At 56.2% G+C, this 13,941-nt stretch overlaps 3 protein-coding genes and 1 long non-coding RNA gene across 7 annotated transcripts in view; 2 read left to right on the forward strand and 2 right to left on the reverse strand.

The window, feature by feature from the left end:
* The window catches only part of LOC113974837 (protein rpi-1-like), a 9,118-nt gene extending 8,839 nt beyond the window's left edge, over positions 1–279 (reverse strand). For all 4 annotated transcript variants that reach the window (XM_027698359.1, XM_027698357.1, XM_027698358.1 and 1 more), the window contains exon 1: positions 191–279. In XM_027698359.1, the coding sequence (XP_027554160.1) occupies positions 191–276 (86 nt within the window). In that variant the 5' untranslated portion in view covers positions 277–279. The remainder of the gene's footprint in view (positions 1–190) is intronic.
* Positions 280–3,087: 2,808 nt separating this feature from the next.
* On the forward strand, positions 3,088–5,400 carry LOC113974839 (C-factor-like). The gene is made up of 6 exons (XM_027698361.1): positions 3,088–3,375; positions 3,743–3,794; positions 4,034–4,221; positions 4,499–4,657; positions 4,777–4,896; positions 5,198–5,400. Exons 1-6 carry the CDS (start codon positions 3,229–3,231, stop codon positions 5,309–5,311), a joined length of 780 nt encoding a protein of 259 aa, XP_027554162.1. The 5' UTR covers positions 3,088–3,228; the 3' UTR covers positions 5,312–5,400.
* A 106-nt stretch (positions 5,401–5,506) lies between these two features.
* On the reverse strand, positions 5,507–11,824 carry LOC113974841 (C-factor-like). Its single transcript, XM_027698363.1, has 6 exons — positions 11,633–11,824; positions 11,089–11,140; positions 7,440–7,627; positions 6,907–7,065; positions 6,509–6,619; positions 5,507–6,181 (listed from the first exon to the last, which is right to left on the reverse strand). Exons 1-6 carry the CDS (start codon positions 11,774–11,776, stop codon positions 6,068–6,070), a joined length of 768 nt encoding a protein of 255 aa, XP_027554164.1. The 5' UTR covers positions 11,777–11,824; the 3' UTR covers positions 5,507–6,067.
* LOC113974842 lies at positions 7,531–13,799 on the forward strand. The gene is made up of 3 exons (XR_003536656.1): positions 7,531–8,327; positions 10,684–10,753; positions 12,960–13,799. It is a non-coding gene; the product is annotated as an uncharacterized LOC113974842 (long non-coding RNA).
* The last annotated feature ends 142 nt before the right edge of the window (positions 13,800–13,941 follow it).

Genomic DNA, 13,941 nt, shown 5'->3' on the forward strand with positions numbered 1-13,941 from the left:
GCAGGAGCCAGACAGGCAGCGGCTGGGGACAGTAGGGATGGGACCAGCAGGGTTGGGACAGGTCGGGGTTGGGGACAGGCAGGAGTGGGGACAGACAGGAGCCAGCCAGGCAGGGGCTGGGACAGGCAGGGCTGGGGACAGGCAGGGCTGCCCCCCGCCCCGGTGCCCCGGTGCCCCGGTGCCCCCTCACCGCTCGGCCGCCTCCAGCCCCGGCTGGTCCCGCCGGTCCCGCTCCGTGTCCCCGCCGGGAGCAGCGGCCGCCGCCGCCGCCGCCATGGCCGCGACCCCGGAACGGGAAACGGGCCCGGGGCGGATCCGGGGCGGGGCGGCCGCAGGAGCCATCCCAGCTCCGGCCCTTCCCCATCCCCTTCCCCACCCTCATCCCCGGCGCTTTTCCGCGGCGTTCACGTGCCCCTGTAGAAGAGAAGGATCCAGGGATACCGTGGAGCACCTTCCAGCCCCTGAAAGGCCCGCAAGAGAGCTGGAGAGGGACTTTGGGCAAGGGCATGGAGTGACAGGACGAGGGGGAATGTCGTGAAACTGCCAGAGGGCAGGGTTAGGTTGGATATTAGGAAGAAATCCTTCCCTGTGAGGGAGGTGAGGCCCTGGCACAGGTTGTCCAGAGAAGCTGTGGCTGCCCCATCCCTGGAAGTGTTCAAGGCCAGGTTGGACGGAGCTTGGAGCAACCTGGGCTAGTGGAAGGTGTCCCTGCCTCTGGCAGGGGGGGTGGAACAGGGTGAGCTTTAAGGTCCCTTCCAAGGCAAACCATTCCAGGATCACCCGTTTTCTCACCGACTTTCTAGTACCATTTCCCATTCAGTGGTTCACATGTAATGCCAAACCATCCCTGGAACCATGCCTTGTTTTCATGCTCTTTCCTTCAATTTTGGCTCCAATAGCTCCAAGCAGTTGCAGGGTCTTGCCCAGGGTAAGAAGCATCCTTCCACAACAGGCTTGCACATCCTTTACCTCCTCTTAAGGCATTAAAGCCCCTTACCTGATAAAATCTGCCAAGCAAACTGGGAAATGTTTGGGCTGAAGGGGTGGCAGATTCTTCCTCTAGCCCAGTTCAGTTGTGGCTCGATGTGGTTGGTGCCTTTTCCTCCCCGTGCCAGAGGCTGGGGCTGCATCAATGGGTTGGTGTGAGTGGGGTGAAATGGCACAACAGGACGGATTAGTGCCACACTGTGTCATTAGTGCCACACTGTGTCGGGTTTGCATGGACAGGTTTTGGCAGCGGGGAGGCTACAGGGGTGGCTTCTGTGAGAAGGTGCTGGCTGGGCCAATCAGGAATGATAGTGACGCCTCTGGGACAACATATTTAAGAAGAAAAAACCCAGTGTTACTGCAGAGGTGTAATTGCAGCCAGAGGAGAGCAGGGTGAGAATGTGCGAGAGGAACAACAGTGCAGACACCAAGGTCAGTGCAGAAGGAGGGGGAGGAGGTGCTCCAGGCGCCACAGTGGAGATTCCTCTGCAGCCCGTGGTGCAGACCATGGTGGGGCAGCTCTGCCCCTGCAGCCCACGGAGGTCAGTGGGGGTGCAGAGACCCCCCTGCAGCCCGTGGAGGAGCCCACGCCAGAGTAGGTGGATGCTCAAAAGGGGTTTGTGAACCTGAGGGAAACCCATGCTGGAGCAGGATCCTGGCAGGGACCTGCAGACCCATGGAGAGAGGAGCCTGTGCTGGAGCAGGTTTCCTGGACTTGTGACCCAGTGGGGGGACCCACGTTGGAGCAGCCAGTGCCTGAAGGACTGCACCCTGTGGAAGAGTGACCCATGTCACAGCAGTTCGTGGAGAACTGTGGGATGGACTCACGTTGGGGAAGTTCATGGAGGACTGTCTCCCATGGGAGGGACCCCATGCTGGAGCAAGGGAAGGACCCTTCTCCCTGAGCAGCATCAGGAACGTGTGATGGCCAGACCGTAGCCCCCATTCCGTCTCCCTGTGCCGCTGGAGGGGAGGAGGTAGAGCTGGGAAGGAGGGCGGGGTGGGGGGAAGGTGTTTTTAAGATTTATTTTACATCCCCTTATCCTGCTCTGATTTTGTTAGTAATAAATTCAGTTAATATCCCCAATTCGAGTCTGTCTTGCCCGCGATGGTGTTCAGTGAGTGATCTCTCCCGCCCCTTATCTCAACTCATGAACCTTTGTTATATTTTTTCTCTCCCCTGTCCAGTTGTGGAGGGGAGTGATAGTGCGGCTTTGGTGGATGCCTGGCATCCAGCCAGGGTCAACCTACCACACACACAGAAGAGTAGGGAGCAGGATTTGCTCTTGCAGACAAAGGCTAATTTATTGGGATGGTTGCGTGAGGCAGCACACGGGTGGAGGATCAGATCTGAACACGACGGGTGGTCATTGTCTAGTTGCAAAGGTCCTCGTAGCAGCATCTTCAGCTGGAGCAGGAGAGACTCCCCCAGCTTACCCCCCCCAGTCCTGCCCTACCAGCTCCTGGATCTGTGGTTATTGATAATCTTAAATGACCTACACAACATCTCCGAACTATCTTAAATATACATATTCCTCTGTTGCAAACTGTCTGCGCAGTTTGGGTGATGCTGCAGCAGGAACCAGCTGGGGAGGCCATGGGATCATAGAATCAGGGAATCATTTAGGTTGGAAAAGACCACTAAGTCCAATCCAGCCATCATCCATCAGATGCTCTGTCCCTCCCTGCAGGGGAGGTTTGGGTTGCCCTGGGGGGTTTTTAGGTTTCTCAGCCTGTTGTTATGGTAAAGGGACACTTGCCTGTCCTGACTGCTCCATTCCCAACGCTGGCTTTGGCACTGCACAAATTAAGGCCAACAAACTGTGCTGTGCAGGGTCAGGAAATCCAGCCTTGCCTGCCTGACCTTGGGCAAGGGGAGGGACAGAGGCTGGGATCCCAAGAGGGAGGGTGGTGGTGGGAGAGAGCATCTCAGTGCAGGGACAGAAAACTGAGCAGCTCAGGTTTGGAGGAGCAGGGAAGGTACAGAAAGCAGCACTCCAGATATCTAGCCCAGGGCATTCCCTGCCTGGGCAGGACACTTGGCTCCCTTTGCGTCATTCCTCAGCCACCAGGAAAAGTGGATCATGGGTATGGACCACAGCCAAGAGATTGAGGTTCAGGCAGAGAATTTCTGAAAGCCACGGGCTGGTGCAAGTCCTCATGGGAACATGTGAGATAACCAAGTAGCAAAAGGCACCCGCAGAGTCCGGGTGAGAGCAGTGCAGCCAAGGACAGAGCACCATGGCAGGGCTCCGTGTCCGCTCCCTTCTGGTGACTGGGGCCAACAGGGGCATCGGCCTGGGGCTCGTCCAGCACTTCCTGAAGATGCCAAACCCACCCCAGTGGGTCTTTGCGGGCTGTCGGGACCCCAAGGGACAGCGAGCACAGGTGAGGCCAGGCTGGGAGGCAGTGGCTGTGCTGGGGGACGGGAGCACTCGGTGCCATGGTGGAGACTGGAGCAGGGAGGGGGTTTGTGAGGGGCTGGAGCTGCGGCTGGGCACCCACAGCACAGGGCAGCTGGGCTGGGACACCGTGGGAGCAGCTGTGCATGGGATGTTTGAAGGGAACAGTGGCACATGGCACGTGCAGGAGGCACAGAGCCCCATGTGATGGGAGCAGGGCAGCTGGATCAGGGTGTTGGGCACAAAGCAGTGCAGGGATGGAGCCAGAACGACACGGGCTTTGTCCGAGAAAAGCTGAGTCCCTCTGCAGCCCCTCCTGCCTCTCTGTGCCCACACAGTGCCCTCTCTTGCAGGAGTTACAGAATTTGGCTTCCAAGCACCCCAACCTGGTCATAGTCCCACTCGGTAGGTGCCCCGAGGTGGAGAACCTTTGCCCCAGGTCCTCTGGCGAGTGCCCAAGCGTTGGGCACACCCGGGCAATCCCTGTGCTGGGAGGGAGCCGTGCCAATGGGCTGGTGCTTGTGGGGCCATCAGGCACTGCCAACGCTCCCGCCCATGACCAGCCCTGAAGCATGTCCCTGGGGGAAAACAGGTAACCCCAAGCCACCACAGGGACACTGACCTTCCCTGTATCGGCTCTGCAGAAGTTGCCAACCCCGCCAGCATCAAGGCGGCTGCAACCAGCGTCAGGGAGCACGTGGGGGGCTCTGGGCTGAACCTTCTCATCAACAATGCTGGAATTGCCAAGATAACCATGCTTGAAAATGAGACACCGGAGGACATGACTGAGATTTACACCACCAACACGGTTGGGCCTCTGCTGATGGGCCAGGTGAGACCCTCACCCACGCTGGGCTGTCCTGGGGGAGCGTGAAGGGCTGGTGGGAGGGGGTCCTGCTTCCACTCTGGAGCCTGATGGGCTCTCAGTTGATGAGAAGCTTGTGGAGCCATGGGCTGGAGCTCAGGAGCTGGAGCCTGGCAGGCTGGGGCAGTGGGGAGAGAAGGGAGAATGTTCTGATGCTGGTGCCAGTGCTGCCCACTGTGGAAGGAGCTGGTCCTCTCCCCTGGGCCACATCCATGTCTCTCCTGTCTCCTCTTCCTCCTCGTAGGCGTTCCTGCCCTTGCTGAAGAAGGCTGCGCAGGGGAGCCCGGACACAGGGCTGAGCTGCAGCAAGGCAGCCATTGTCAACATGTCCAGCATTGGTGGCTCCATCGGTTGTCCCTATGGTTGGGAACTGATGCAAGTTACCTCGTACCGCTGCAGCAAGGTACTGTCACACCGTGCCGGGAATAGATTTGCTTCCCCTGCCCTGCCACAGCCACAGGTCCCTTTGCAGCTCCCCTTCCCTTCCCCTCCCACCACCATCCCTGCCCTGTCTCCCCACAGGCTGCTCTGAACATGCTGAGCAAGTGCCAGTCCCTGGCATACAAGGAGCACGGCATCCTCTGCGTCGCTCTCCACCCTGGCTGGGTGCAAACTGACATGGGCAGCTCTGCTGGACACACGGTAGGAATTCCACCATGGTGGCTCCGTCAGAGCCCATGTGCTGACTTTCCATGGGTGGAAGTTACTGCCATGATTCCCTGCACACGACTTCCCATTCTACCTGATCTCTGGCAGGACAGCTCTCCCTGTCCTGGTCCCGGGTGCTGGGTGCCCCCATCCCCTCAGTTCCCTGCTCAGCCCCTCTGCCTGGGGTTGTCGGTTTTCCCCTTGCCTTGGAGTGGCTCCTTCCCCTGGCTCCAGCTGCTCCAGGGCCCTCAGCCAGGCCTTGGGCACAGGCTGCCTCTCCCCCTTTGCCCCACAGCCCCCCGTGACAGTGGATGACAGCGTGAAAGGGATGCTGAAGGTGCTCTCCTCCCTCTCCGAGAAGGACACCGGCACCTTCCTGGACTGGGAAGGGAACGTCATACCCTGGTGAGACACCAGTTCAGGATCCTGGCAGCGGGACCCTTTGCTGCTGCTACCATCTGCCCCACATCCTCAATAAACCCCTGTCAAGAGCCCTCAGCTCTGCTGTGCATTGCCAGCTCATGGGGTGGCCCCTTCCTGGTTGCCCCACTCCTCAATCCCACAGCTGCCACCGGATCCATGGCTGTCGTTGCACCCCCATGAGTGACAACGTGCAGGTCCCATGGCACTGTAACAACCCTCTGGAGACCTCTCCTCCAGGAGGCACTGGAGGAGCCAGGGCAGAGGCCCTTCCATGGAGTTGAAAGGTCTTCTGAACCCCTGCAGGGTTGGCTTTCCCCCTCTCCAGCTGCAGGGCACCCCAGGGCTGTGCTCAGCCTGGGCTGCCCAAGGGCCTGGGGGTCACAGGGATCAGCTGCCCTCTCCCCTCAGCTGGGGTATGCCTGGTCACAGGTGGGACAGACAGACACACAGCACTTGGGAAGTGCACAGCGAGCGTGTGCCGGGCTCGGGTGGGGAGTTTGAGGCTGGGTGTGTGGAGACAGAGCAGAGAGACATCAGCTCACAGACTTTACAGAGGTGGGGGGTACAGAGAGACTACAGGGTCATGCAGAGGATGGGGAAGGGGAGAGAACCTGCTTCCCAATCCCTTCCCCTCTCCCTGACAGCCCAAGGTGGACTGAGGGCAAGGAGGGTGACCACTCAGAGGGGTGAGCTGGCAAGCTGGAGGCTGTGGCGTGGGCAAGAGGCACCATCCATCTGTCCATCACCAGGGCAGGCGGTTTCCTTCCCAGTCGAGGAAGGCTCCGGAGGCGTCCTGCGAGAGGCTGCCCAGCACGGTCAGGATGCCCCGCACGCTCTGCTCCACTGTCAGCGGTGCCTGCAGGAGGGGACAAGGCACAGCGTCACTGCCACGGGCTGTGATCAGCACAGAGAGCAGCTCTTGGGCAGAGGAGAGGGTGTGCAGCCTGGGAGCAGCCCCCACAGTGCTCATGGGGATATTTTTCCTTACTGCCACCCCTCTGTTCTCCAGGCTGGGAGGAGGGGAGACAGGGCTGGCTGTGTTGCTTGCTGCCTGCTCCCTGCTTGCTCCGACCCAGGAGATGGTCCTGGCAGCCCACACAGCATCTCCCAAGTGGCCCTGCCCGCCCCAAGACATGGGGGTACAGTGAGGGTTCTGCTGTCCCTCCCCTGTACAGCCCAGTACCTTCTCCGTCCCCATGTCAGTCTTCACCCAGCCAGGATGGATGGCCACACACAAGATCCCCTTGTCCTGGAGCTCCGCAGCCAAGCACCTTGTCACCATGTTCTGGGCAGCCTGGAAGAGGCACAGCCCTGCCAGCACGACCCAGGGTGTGGGTGGGCAGGAGGGGGCTCATTTCCCAGGCAGAAAATGGCTGTGGAGGTGGGAAATGGGACTTGGCCCCTGGGTAAAGCATCAGCACGACCTGCCTGGAAGGCTCCGTCCCGGGTGCTGCTGTCCCGGTCTCTGGCAGAACCAGGCAGGGGGTGGGTGAGCAGGGCAGGGGGTCCCCCCATGGCCTTTCCCCCTCCACGGGCACCGTGCACGGCAGAGCGTCCCCAGCACCTCCCCTGGCACCTCACCTTGCTGGCACGGTACGGGTACATGGGGGCCTCTGGCAGCCCGAGGCACAGCCCGAGGGATGCCAGTTTGGTGGAGATGTTGATGGCCGCGGCCCTGCTACAGCTCAGCCCTTCCTTCCCTGCGCCCTTCGCCGCCTGCTCCAGGAGCGGCAGGAATTCCTAAGGCAAAGAAACCGACGCTCTGTTCAGGCCTGACAAGCCCCCAGTTCAAGGACTGCCCTGGAGGGCTCTGTTGCACGCCACAGATGAGCAGCTGGACAGACACCCCCGGCAGAAGGGCAGGGGATGGGGAGGATACCCCAAGGAGCAGCCAGGCTCCAGCCTTTCCCCCTCCCCAGGGAAGGAGGGAGCTGGCACAGCCAGCCTGGGGCGGGCAGGAGCTCCAGCTGGGGAGGAACAAAGCGAGGGAGATGTTGGGGCTGGGCTGCGCTGCTGAGCTCCCCTGGGTGGGCAGGGGAGACCCATGGAAGTGGCCTTATTCCCGTCAGGGAACATCCCCCTAAGCAGGAGAAAGCCAAAAGGTCCACGTGTACCTTGGTAACCTGCAGTGGCCCAACCACGTTGGAGGCAAACACGGCGAGCATCTCCTGGGCATCCAGGGAGCGCAGCGTGGCGTGTGAGCTGACACCTGCGTTGTTGATGAGCAGGTTCAAGCCCTGGTCCTTCAGATGAGACCCCACAGCCCCCACGGCCCCTCGGATGCTGGGCAGGTTCACCGTGTCTGCCAGGGCAAAAAGCAAAGCGGAGCAGAGCTCCTGCAGGTCACACAGCACCCAGTGGAGATTGTGCTGTGGCTGGAATGGCTCTCTCTAAACCAGCATTATCCAGAAAGGACACAGCAGGTTTAGCAGGTCAGGTTATTAAGCACATTGAAATGATCAGCAGCTTGTTCTCACCTCTTGGTTTCGCAGCCTCAGAAAAATTAAACCTCAATTCAACCCATTATGGCTGTATGGGGGCTACTGGTAGGAAAAACTTGCTGTATTTGCTTTCTGTACTCAAGGAATTTATGATTGCAGAAGGGATGCTTGGTCCTTTCACACTGAGACTCCCAAATTTATTTCTACTGGAAGCCACCACAGATGGGCACATTTTAAGGACAGACACCATCTTTGGGGAAACAACCAAACTATGCTCTTCAAGCCCTTCTGTACTTCACAGCAGCTGTTAACATAGAGGGGATTATTAGATTGGATGAAAATCCTTTCTGTTTTATACCACTCTGACCAACCATTTTGAGTTACCTTTGCCTTTTTAAACAATTTGTGCTTAAATTGATCTTCCACAGAGCAACTTCCCATAGTTTTGCAGCCATTGGTATGCAAAAATCCTTCTTTTTTCCTATCCTTTTTCTTCTGTTCAGATTTTTATTTGCTTCCTGTTGTTACTCACAAGGATTTGGAGCTCACAGATGAGCTAAGGTGAGTACAAGTAATAAAAGATTTGGGATGTAACCTGCAGTATTTGGTTGCAGGCTCTGAGTCTGAACTTCCCCATCCCTACTGACCAAGTTGTGGGGACAACCCCTCTCAAGCAACCAGAAACAAATGAAACTGGGCTAACAGGGATAAGCATCCCCAGTGCTTTCCTCTTTGCTTAAATACTGGTCTGGTTTTGAGATTCTGCCATGCTTTCATTGCAGGATTTTTTGGCCAAGGCAATAAAAATGGTATTTTTTTTAACTTTGTGTTCAGCTTTTGGGGTTGCTTGTTGGGATTCGTGTCCCCTACCGGGTGCTCACCCACTGAAGTGGCTGTTGTTTGTTTAAAAGGGTCACCTAAACACCTTCAGGATCTGCAATGGGCGGGTTAGGCCAACATTAAACTTTGTATATTGCCTTTTAATACCTCAACTGATCCCCTAAGAACCATGAATATTCAAGCATATGGGCATGTTGGAGTGTGCCCTTGCTCCCCTTGCACATTTCTGTGCCCTTTTTTTGCAGATGCCAATCTGATGAGCCTGCTGGGAGGGGGCGACCGCAGGGCTTGATTCCTCCTTTTTGCAACACTTTGGCCCCTGAGCTGTGTTTCTGTTCTCATGCTTAGACAAGAGTGACTTAGCAGAGCTTTCCAAGCCTGAAGACTCCCTTCTTGGAGTATTTAATGCACTGACGAGCAGCAGAACCACCCTTTTTCCCGGCATTTTTAACTAGCCTGGTGTCTTTATGGTGATAAGCAGGTACGTGAGTGGCATGGGACTCGTGTCCACCTTGCCTTGTGCAGCACACACCTTTGTAGAGGTGTCCTGAAAACATCTGAGGGGAATGTGAGGGGCTGGAGCCTTGGGATTCGAGAGGGCACGACCAGCTGCAGGACATATCACAGAGAGCTTTGGAATGACTTCTCTTTGGATAACGATCGGATGAAGTTCAAGGCTCTCCTCCACACATGAGGGATCTTTTGGTCACTTGGTGAATGATTAACTGCTCTGTTTGGATTTAGCTGAGTCATTGCTCCGAGGGGTCAACGTGTGGGACCAGCACGTTTCTAGTTCTAAGCCACCAAATTTGCTTAAGGAACAAACTTTTGTCTCCTGAGAGGAAATGAGATAAGGATGAGAAAGAAGGAGAGAGAATAAAAAGAAGTGACAGATCTTACACATTTTGGAGTTACTTTTTAACTCCTTTCTGAAAAGTCCATATTGCTTTGGAGACAACCTTTCCTTAAGATGGAGCAAGACAGCCTGAAGCAGCTTCTCTTTTAAAAAAATACTTTGTTCCTGTTGATTCTTCATGGGTTTTTAGCTTATTTTTGGACTTAATTGATAGTCTGGGGTTTGGGCGTATGTCTTTTAGTAGAGGTTGTTTATGTAGTGGTCAGTCCTTTGAGATGTCCCTTTTTATGTTGGCCATGCTTTAGTGAGCTTACTTCCCATCACGTACTGCCAGTTGGGGCTCACAGCTCATTTATTTTTTATTACAGAGAAGGTGTTTTACTTTAATAATCTACTTAATAGTGAGAGAGAGATTTGCCGCCTCTTTGTAGTAAGAGCCTGACTTCAGGAATGTCTTATTTGCTAAGAAATGCTAAAAACCCTGAACTTTGAAAACCTGCACTTTTCAGGTGTTTTCAGACAAATAAATAGGTTTGTAGGTAGGTAGATACTTATACAGTCTGCATGGCCTTTATTCAATTTTCTTATCACTGGCTACAGTGAAATACTCAGAAATATTTAGAAGCTCTGGCTGCTCCCCACCTCTCTTATTACAGCGATGGTTATTCTGGTGCAAGCGCTTTCCCAAAACACTTCTTTTGGATTTGGATGGTTTTTTTAACCAACTCTTCATTAATAAAAGGAGCAGCTGTGAGCAGCCTCCACTCTCTCAGACACAGGAGAACACAGGAGATCTCTGCCTCCTCGAAACACATCCACAGGAGATCACATTCCTCAGCCTGGTGCTCCCTATCTCCCCAGGCTTCACTCCAACACTGTCCTACCCTGTGAGCCCCCAACCCTGTCCAGCACCCTGGAAGCTTCCTTCCTGACTTTGCCAACTCCAAACACCACTCTGGTCTCCCTTTTCTCCCCAAGTCCCTGTCCTGTCCAGGTCCATTTGCCACCTTCTCCTGCTGCTCCCAAGGCCGCTGACAAAGGCCACTTCCACGGGAGCACAGAAGAGACAAGAGGACATCTCCCCAGCCTAGGATGTGGACATCCCAAACTGGAGCATGCTTATGGGTCTAAGCATCAGCCTGGGATACCAATACCACCACAAGGCCAGATTTCCCATATGCAGCCTCTTAGCCTATTTTTTTCCTCCCTTTTTACCTGCAGTGAAAGAAATGCTGATTGTGGCCACTTCCAAGCAGATCCCAAACCAACTCTCCTACTTAGGAACCATCCAGTAGGTTTGCTTGCTGTGCCCTGCCTTCCTTTGCTTTGTGACCCGTGTGTCCCAGCCCAAAACTTGGCCACTGTATTTAGCATCTTTGGGACGAGATGCCTTTCCCATGAAACTTGCTCAGCTGAGGTGTCCGGACCCACCTCTGCCTCCTCTGAATCCAGTTTGACTGCCCCAACCAGAGGGCAGCTTCACTTGACTTGAATGGATCCCTCCCCATGGATCCCTCCCCACCTGGCAGGGCTAGAGCTTCCTGGCCAAGCTGCCCCTGTCCCATCCCCGAAGCCAGTAGAGAACTGGAAGCAACGCTGGATGAAAGGAGAAAGATTGCTCCATACCTAGCTGGACCAGTTTGATGCTGGCGTGCTGGGCAGCTAATTCTTTCAGGGCCTGGAAAAATGATGGAGCAGGCAGGAGGTTAGAAGTGACTGGCAGCACAGCCAGGTGTCCCACCCCTGCTCCCAGGTCACCGAGCCAGGGTGGCTTTGCTTTCTTTGGGGAAAGAGTGTGGGGCCATTCCCAGTGGATGGGGCAGGGCAGCATCCCCACAGCCAGCAGGAGAATGGTGCTGCTGGGCTTAGGCACTGCCCCCCATCCTGAGTGATCCCAGCATGGAGAAGGGATTGTCTGGCCATTGGCACAGCCAGGAGTGAGTGTTGAAGATATGTCTGCCTCTCCAGCCTCATCCTACCCGGCTACATCAGGCACTGCCTTATCCAGGGTACTTGGGGGTTATGAAACCCCCCAGAGCACTCCTGCCCCCACTGCTGGGCGACCCAGCCAGGTCCAGAGCCAGCGGGGAGCTGCCAGGGCTGTGGGGACCGTGGATTCCCTCTGCCCACCTGGCTCAGGACCATCCCCGTGCCCTGTGCCCAGACTGACCTTCCCTCTCGGACCCTCGGGGTCGCGGCAGGTGGCAAAGATGTGCTGGGGGGGCCGGGGGCTGGCGGCGAGCTGCCGCACGAGCTCCAGCCCGATGCCCCGGTTGGACCCCGTCACCAGGACGCTCCGAGCCAGCGCAGCCATCCCCGCAGCCTCCGCGCCGGGCGGTGACACATGGCAGGATTGCCGCCTGCTCGGCATGAAGAGGAGCCAGGCACAGCCCAGGGTGTGGCTCCGGGTGCCCACGGGGGACGGGGACAGTGCCAGCACCAGCCCTGGCCCCTCGCCTGCCCCAAACAGAGCCAGGGTCCCAGGAGGATCAAGAGGTCTCTGACGTTTTGGCACGCGGGGCTGCGTGTCTCCTGCATTACCCAGACTCCCACCACTTCACCCCTCTAAAGCCCCAGCTCCCAGAGTCTCTGCAACAGCAGAAGGGTCCATCTCTTCCACAGGTTTGGTAGGTCACCACCAGGAAGAGGGAAACAGGTTCAAATGTGACTGTGGCCGGCAATCTCCCAGTTTGGGGAGTGAGTTTGGGATGGTTGAACCCTGGTATACTAATCCAAAGTTCAGCCTAGGGAGGGAATTTTCAACACTTTCCCCCTGAGCACCCCACCCAGGAGCCAGCAGGGAAGGACCCCCAGCTTCCTGCTGACCCAACCACCTGCTGCTGGGACTCCAACCTCATGGCCATCACCTTCCTCCTTGCTGGAGGAGAATGCTGGATGCCTATCAGCCCAAGAGGTGCCTGTAAAGCCAAGGCTCCTGCAGCCCAAACCAGCCTAGGGGCATGGATTTCTAGGATGCAGAAGTGCTAAAAGAAGCAAAGAGCTGCCATGTAAAGAGCCTCAGTTGAAAGAGAAGAATTGGGGCAACCCGAATGTAAGGAGGGAAAGGGAACAAGAAGAGGAAAGTTGTGGGGATGGGTCCATCCCATCTGGACGTGCCCAGTGGGACATATCTGTTGCTCAGCCTGGCAGAGGGGACAGAACTGCCTATTCCCTGGGATATTGAGTGCTTCCACATTTGGTGATCACCAAAGAAATACACGAAAGGTAGTGAAGGGGCCCCAGGTTTGGATGATGAGGTTTCAGGTGACACAGAGCGTGGAGGGCTATGGCCCCCATGAGAAGTAAGCGTGCTGGGTGTGGATTTGGGTGGTGTTGGAGTCGGACCTGCTGTAGCAGATGTTCTTGAGGGTGTAATCACCTGTGCAAGCAATTGCACTGCACAGACTTGCCTGCTCCTGCTGCTATCTGCCAGCAGCATCCGGAGCAGAGCTCCCATTAGGCACCAATTAGACTGGAGTTTCCTCTTTTCCTTCCAGGCTCCTCGGGAAGGAGACAACAGAAACAAGCGAAGAGGGCTGCAGGACCAGGAATGGTGGGAATGGCTGCGGGCCAGCGCTGAGCAGGGGAGGCAAGCACCAAGTGACCTTTGGAAAGGGCTGACCGATGGTGGCCAAGGACAGCAGCACAGGCGTGCTGATGGCTCGGGAATCACAGCCCAGGGGCAGAAAGGATCCACTGAGGAAGAGATGCTCTCTCCATGAGAACAGCCAAGGCTTCAGGCAGGGAGTGGGGCTGTGCTGGGTGGCCAAAGCTCGTGGTCCGGCACCGCACCGTCATTGTTGCAAAATGTGGAATGTGTCTCTGGATTATCTCAAGTCAGGATGTTCTTTGATGTTAGATTTTTGTATACTTTCAAGCCTAATCAGCAAGAAAGGAGGGCTAATCAGCGGAGCAGGCAGCAGCCAGCATCCCTTACTCAAGGACATTCTGGAACTAATAAGCTTTAGGGATGACATTGCTAACTCGGAAAAAAACTCAAGGTCCATGTGTCCTAGACCTGAACTATCTTCTTTATAATACTAAAAATCACACCTACAGGTCAAAAGGACCATGCCCGGGTAAGGACCCTTACCCTGAGCACGCGCAGAATTCATCTGGGGTTGTGTGATTTGTATGGGAATTACTAATCAATCCTAAAAGAGCGGACTGAAAAGTTACCGTAACACTCGCAAAGCCACTAACTCAGAATTTGCGTGTAAATAATGGTGCGGAAAGTCCAGTGGGGCGTGCTGGGCTTGTGGAACACCACCGAGCACCCAGGCTCAGGCAGCTCTGAAATCAGGAATCAGTGTCTCTCTCTCTCGTGTCTCAATGTCTCTCTCTCTCGTGTGTCATTACTGGCTCGTTGCACACGGGGGAAAACAAACCCCACTTTTGAGGGTGACCCCACTGCGCCCACAGGGCGGGCACCCCTAAAATGGCGGCGCCCTGCGCGGCCTCAGCCCGGCCGCGTCACGT

Source organism: Neopelma chrysocephalum, unplaced genomic scaffold (genome assembly GCF_003984885.1).
Source record: "Neopelma chrysocephalum unplaced genomic scaffold, ASM398488v2 Primary Assembly neopelma1_125, whole genome shotgun sequence".
NCBI classification, from domain to species: Eukaryota; Metazoa; Chordata; class Aves; order Passeriformes; family Pipridae; genus Neopelma; species Neopelma chrysocephalum.

Coding starts and splice junctions, on each gene's coding strand:
- LOC113974839 (XM_027698361.1), top strand. CDS start 3,229: ATGGCAGGGCTCCGTGTCCGCTCCCTTCTGGTGACTGGGGCCAACAGG. Junction 4,222..4,498: donor GGCCTCTGCTGATGGGCCAG/GTGAGACCCTCA, acceptor TCCTCCTCGTAG/GCGTTCCTGCCCTTGCTGAA. Junction 4,897..5,197: donor GCAGCTCTGCTGGACACACG/GTAGGAATTCCA, acceptor TTTGCCCCACAG/CCCCCCGTGACAGTGGATGA.
- LOC113974841 (XM_027698363.1), bottom strand. CDS start 11,776: ATGGCTGCGCTGGCTCGGAGCGTCCTGGTGACGGGGTCCAACCGGGGC. Junction 7,066..7,439: donor GGCCACTGCAGGTTACCAAG/GTACACGTGGAC, acceptor TCTTTGCCTTAG/GAATTCCTGCCGCTCCTGGA. Junction 6,620..6,906: donor ACCCGTACCGTGCCAGCAAG/GTGAGGTGCCAG, acceptor TGCCTCTTCCAG/GCTGCCCAGAACATGGTGAC.